Source organism: Lagopus leucura, unplaced genomic scaffold, assembly GCF_019238085.1.
Source record: "Lagopus leucura isolate 7727_CA_CO unplaced genomic scaffold, USGS_WTPT01 Super-Scaffold_100008, whole genome shotgun sequence".
Classification (NCBI taxonomy): domain Eukaryota; kingdom Metazoa; phylum Chordata; class Aves; order Galliformes; family Phasianidae; genus Lagopus; species Lagopus leucura.
In genome coordinates, this window is record NW_024962265.1 from 30,310,881 (window position 1) to 30,317,277 (window position 6,397).

A 6,397-nucleotide genomic window follows, 5' to 3' on the forward strand; every position below is an offset into this window, starting at 1 on the left:
ATGAGGTTAACCACACTTGAGTTAGAGGATTGCATCTTTCGCTGCTTAAAAGTCTAGTGCAAACATTTGTCTGGCCATAGACTTCAGAAAAATCCAGTTGTTAACATTTGAAGACACCAGCTGTACAGATTAGGGATTCTCATACTGACTTCTTAAATGAAAAAATATGCTGTAACAAAGACCTAGGTTTTATTAGTGATGGGAATCTAACTTGTTGCCTTAAAGCAGACAGAGTAGAGACAATTTTTACTCTTAAACATAACCCAGTATTTGGCCTTAGTCTGTAGGGATTATAAGAACTATGCAAATAAACAGCCAAAATTTAGCGAAGTTATGGCAGCTAGTGCCTAATTTGTTACTGTTCTTCATGCTTTAGAAAAGATTTAGGAATCAGCAATTATTTCAAAGAGATTTCAGTGTTACTTCTAAAACCCTGCATTTCTTCACCTAAAAACCCTGCAAAAGCTTTATTTAAAATGTCTTTGCCTAAAGGACCTACCAGACAGTAACAGACATGAGTAGATTTGTTCTGCTGGAGTTATAACATGTTAAAAAAAAAAAAAAAAAAAAAAAAAACCTGGCAGAGTCCTTAAACTATAAAAATCCTGCAATTACAACCACTGCTGTGCATGATCACCACACTGGAGCCAGACACTTTCACTCATAGCTCAAGTTCACATCCATCTGGAGTCTATCAAGGCAACCGTGAGCGTAACAACTTGCACTAGGTTTCAAACTATTATGTCGTGTTTGTCTTTAAACATCAAGGATACTCTGAGATTTTCCACATAGCACGTACCTTAAAAAACACACACAGATAAATTCCTCACTCCTGGTTTACTCACAACAGGTTGTCAAACTCAAAGCAAAACAATAAGAAAAACAGAAACTCCAGACTATATTGAATAGCCACTTTCACACAGCTTCATACGTTGTTGGGCAAACTATGAATTGGGGACGTTTTAGTAGACATTATTTCAGTACTGCTGACATAGGAAACTTCAGAAAAGGAGTCTTGCATGTTACATTTGTAAGTTAAATCATAGTAGCTGAAAGTGAACTACGTGTTACAATATATATCCTTTACAAGTGTTTTAAGTGAATCTTAAACCCGTAGAAATTTCTGAGATTTATAAGCCCTGGATATGAGGTACACCTTAAATGTAACATTTTAGCATCCCTGTTCCAAAGCTACTAATGCACATCAATTCAATACATTTCTCAACATGTCTCAAAACAGATACAAAGAAAAGACTCGAAGGAACAGTAGTGATTCATTTTCATTTGGAAAAGAGCACTGACAATACTGAAAATACAGAAATTATTACTATGCATTTTTCCATTTCTGAATTTTCCCTCTCTGTTGAAACCACATTACAAGGGAGGAGAAAATCTCCACTGTGATTACTTTTACTACAAGAATTTCAAAATCCATTACAGATGCAATAGTGAAAACTCTCTGAAACTCCATTTTTATTAAGAAATCTTCATAACAATAAAATGTATATACCTGTTCATCTCAGGTTCTAATGAAAGTGATTAAGCTTTTATCAGATTGCCCTCTCTTTCAAAAGCTTGGCATAGTTTTTGAGGCCCTTTAAAAACCTGTTTTATTAAATACTTTATACTCCCTTTTGTATGAACACCTCTCATAACTCAACCTCTGCCTTCAAAAATGAAAATGCAACTCTGAACACTGATCTTGATATGATAAAAAGAAACTGAGGCCTAATGAATAAAGGGAGAGAGCAAGCATTTCTTCACACATTTATAAATATAACTTTTAGACTCTACTTAATTTACAACACTTAGTTACAATTATCATCTTCTTCCTTAGAGAACTCAGAAACCTGAGCCCCAAGTCAAATTTTAAAATGCAAATCCAGCAACAGCTCCTTAATCAGTCCCACTGGGGCCTATAGAGCTGCTAATTCAGCAGAAATCAAGAGAGCTGAAAAACAAAAAGCCAGGCTGTAGCTGTTTTAAGACACTGATCCAAAGTGACTCATAAATCAGTTTGCTATGTTCAACTTTTAGTCTGGAAAATATTGAAAAACAGCTGTGAAAACCATACGGCCCTTTTTTCTGGCAATTCTGGTAAAGAACTAGAGGATTTATAAAATGTAAATACTAAAGATGTAATACAAACACAAGTGAAAGCCATCTTTCAGATTTTCCCTTCTGTCCTGCTGACAGTTTTAGCATTCCTAGGTGAACCTGGCACGGAGAACTCAACAAAGCCTCTGAGAATTCACAAACACTGAGGACGCTGGCCGCCATTCAAACTCTCTTCCTCCCTCCACTTCTGGCTACGAAACATCAGCTCTAAAGCAGCAACATTCTCTCCATCTCAAGACACACACACACTAGAAGTAAATTGAAATCTAACTTTAAAACCATTTGTACACAGTCATTACAAATATTTATCAGCTTCCAGTGAATTGTTGTCTTCTGCAGCATTACAGAGGATGATATTTCTGGCTAAAATCACAGCAAAGCTGGCAAGCATACCCTGTTTACACCCTATTTCACAAAGCCATTTCCACACATAGCAGTAACCTCACATTTGCGATTAAAAAAATAGGAGAACTCAGTATACAGGTCCACCTTCTGATTTTTTCCCTTGCACACTCTATGGTCAGACAGCACTTCACAAACTCCAGCTTTATCTCAACGGGGATACAAAATGAAGGAAAGGCTGAACAAACTCAGAAGCTGACTTCACTGGATGCGCTGTTTGTCTGGGAGTGTAGATGGACAGGGGAAGGTGTGAGGTTCGGCGCAGGCCCAGACATTCTCATACAGAAAAGCTTGCACTGTTCTGCTTGGGAAAGCTTGCCTGCCTATGCTGAGAACATTGTGTCACAGTTGTTTTCCAAGGAGTGTTGGAATCCCTGCAATTAAACAGCTAGCCTTTGGCTATATATGCTATGGACTTCCACGGAAAATACAGTAAACATATAGTAATAAAATTCATAAACAGTCTTTCACAGTTTGTAAATGCACAGTTTGTTGCAACAATAACTCAGCTTATTCAAACCTTTTTTGTATATGTAAAATTGAACAGCGTTATCTTACACGTTGTGCAATCAAAGCTCCAAGTACTTAAGCAACTGGAGGTGAAAGACAATGTTAGCTCTTCCTCTGCCACATTCTTAAGAGGGGAAGGAAGAAAGAGTTGGATACTTCCAAGTCATTTGACACAAACAAAAGAAATATTTACACAAAAGCAGCCAGACCACATGGTTGAAGACACCTACAAAGACATACTCCTGTGAGTTTAAGACCAAGTGACACAGCTGTCCAATGAGTAATCACAGCAGGGTTTCTTACAACAGACCAAAGCTTATTTATACAAGTGGAACTTATTTTCTCACACTTTTGAAGGAATGTGAACTTACATGAGAGTAATTTACACTACCAAGGGAATTCTAATTAGAAAAAAAAAAAAAAAAAAAAAAAAAAAAACACCCTTGTGCTAGCAAAAAAGCCCTGCAATGTGTTTTATTCCTCGGTAAAGTAAGAGCAATAGACATATTTGGATCACTGCTAACATAAAATAACTTGAAAGCAGTTCCAAGAACAGAAGTTCTGTGTTTTTTTCCCCCCCTTTTTTAATTTTTACTCAGCGTGCTGTCACATCTGAGTTTTATCTTACCAGCATTAAACTAAGAAAGCAAGCTGCAAAGTCCAACCGAGTATCAAAAATACCTTCCATTTTGTCAGAAACCTTATGTTTGCATACTAAAACAGTTCAAAAGAACAGGATAGATGAAATTTAATAGGAAGCCTAGCCAAGCTGTTGAATGTAAAGCAGATCTGGCACTTGATTCATATCCTTCGATCGCATAAACCAAAAGAAGAAAAAAAGTTTCTTTCCCCTCACACTTTCCTGATCTGCTCATGGAAATATTCACCTCCTGCAGCCTTTCGTGTGCTCAGTGCCATATGGTGTCAATACAGCCATCCACATTTCATGAGCAAAGCAGCATGACCTCCAGACGAGGCAATTGAGCAGAATTAGCCACAACTAATTGAAAGTCTTCCTGTTTACTTTAAAGTCCTTATCTCGATCTGCTTTGGAAATGTAATAGAAAATTACGGCGACTAATACAGAAGATATTTGAATGACAAGAGATTAAAAACAAATGTGCCAAGTGCCCCGGCTCTTTTCAGGTCTGCAGAAAGCTCCCATAATTCATGCTTTGTCCATAAAAGTTTGTCACAGGAGGTAAATTCCCTACACATGGCATTTCACTAACGCGTTACCGAGAATTCCATAAATACGTGTCACCGAACCACACGTGGCAACTCCCGCCGTTAGGAAAGTTATTGAAACTATCGGGAATGAAAAGCGAGAGCTGCAAAAATAACACCGAGACCAATAAGATATAAGTTTCGTGGGTTTGGGGGTTTTTTTAGGGTTGTTTTTTTTTTTTTTTTTTTTTTTTCAGCGCAGAAACGAACGCCAGCTCAGAGATTCCGCACGTTCTCGTTGGGAGAAAACTTTTTTCCCCCCTTCCCAGAGCAGCAGCAGCAGCAGCAGCAGCCGCCGCCCCCCGGGGCCCAGCGCGACGCAACGCCTCAGCCCATCGCGGAGCCCCGCAACCCGCTGACAGCCCCCTCCCTTCTCCCTCCTGCCGACAGCCCCGACGCGCACCTCCGCAGCATCACGCCGCCGTTTCCCTCCCCTGAGCCCTGCCCTCCCCGGCCGCAGGCGGGCAGCCCCCAGCGGGCGGAAGATGGCGGCCGGGCACCCCCACACCCCGCGCTGCCGAGACCCCATACTCACAGCTGCACCGCCCCCCGCGGCAGCCGCTCGGGCAGCCGGCTCGGCTCCAGGCGGCTGCAGGCGACGAGATGCCCGGCGCAGCGGCAGGACGCGGGGCAGCGGGCGGCGGCGGGGCCCCCCAGCAGCAGCAGCAGCAGCAGCAGCAGGAGTAGTGCCGGGAGGGCGGCGGACGCGGCGCGGGGCATGGCGGGTTCGGTGCTGCTACCCGCGTCCCTCGCGCTGCCTCGTGGACAGACAGACCTCCCGCCTCTCTCCTTCAGCGCGGGTGGTGGCTCCCGCTCATGCCCCGGAGCTACCGCCGAGGAGGGAAGGCGGTGAGGGGAGCAGGAGGAGGAAAAAAAGTGAAGGGAAAGAGCGGGGATAGGGGGCACGCGGCACCGCCAACCACTCCGCAAACTTTGCAGCGCCTCAGCCCGCCCCCGCCCGGCCCGGGGAGCCCCGAGCGCCGCGCGGCCCGCCCCGCCCGCAGCCCCCTCCCCCTGCCGTGTGACGACTACAACCCCCGGCCCGGGCCACCCCGGCCTCGCCCTGCTCGGGGGGGGACGGCCGGCATAGCTTCTCTGCCAACTGGCCCCAGTGCCCGCTTCCCACCCGGAGGCCGCTGAGCGAGCGCCTCAGAGCGCGGCGGGAGCGGACGCGGGCCCCGCTGCTGAGTCGCGGGGTTCCCCAAGGCGGTGCGCTGATGGCGCGAGTCGGAGCGGTCCCGGAGCGGCTCCGGAGGCCCCGGCAGGTTCCCAGCCAAGGCTGGGGTCACTGGCATGTAAAAGGTGAGGTGAGGTTAACTCCTGCCTTCCGGGTCCTGCGCGGCTAGTCCAGACGCAGTAATTAAGCCCATTATGTTCCCCACAGGATCCAGCTCTCGAAGTTCAGGGAAGTAGGCAGGGCGTGCAGATTCCACATCTCTGAGGTAATCTATGTAATTTAAGTAAATACCTATTGTTCGAGTACCATATGTAAGCCCAGACCCTGCCTGGATTCGGTTACTGGAGGCATTACACAGCCCCATTCAGCAGCAGAAGAGAGTCCAACCAGAGGTGGATGTCTGCACATTCTTTCACACCTTTATGTACGTAACACATCTCACCTACAGATCTGGAGACAACACGAGGTTGATAGCTCCAACACCAAAACATGTAGGACTCAAACTGTCTTATTGCTTCCATATGCATTTCAGGAAGCCAGTTGAATTGTGCAAGACTACATTTTTAGCCTGGAATCACAGCTTTGCAAATCTAGCAGGCAAATCAGAAGTGGAAACGTTCTTGTGCTGCTGTCAACACGGCTATTTCAGGTGGACAGTGTATGGTGGTCCTTACGGAAATCACTACAGGAAAACAAACAAATGCTGTAGAAATGCAGTGTTCTACACATAAAAGCAAGCAAGCCAACAAATGGAACACAGGATAAAAATTAGTATATATTTACAAGCTACTCTTACTTATTTGTTGTAAATGAAAACTGTCTTGGCAACATTGTCTAGTCATAGATATTCACCCCTTCTGCTGCCATTTAAAACCACTAGGTTGGCATTAGATTAACAAAGCCAAAGGAACAGGGAGCTGTTCTATACAGCCAGTAGGAAAAAAGTAGACAGTGCCAGGCTCA

At 44.5% G+C, this 6,397-nt stretch overlaps 1 protein-coding gene across 1 annotated transcript in view; it reads right to left on the minus strand.

Moving 5' to 3' along the window:
- Nucleotides 1-4,977, minus strand: part of LOC122180836 (leucine-rich repeats and immunoglobulin-like domains protein 3) — a 42,826-nt gene extending 37,849 nt beyond the window's left edge. Inside the window, exon 1 of the mRNA XM_042872749.1 lies at nt 4,793-4,977. Within this exon, the coding sequence (XP_042728683.1) occupies nt 4,793-4,977 (185 nt within the window). The remainder of the gene's footprint in view (nt 1-4,792) is intronic.
- Between the last annotated feature and the right edge of the window lie 1,420 nt (nt 4,978-6,397).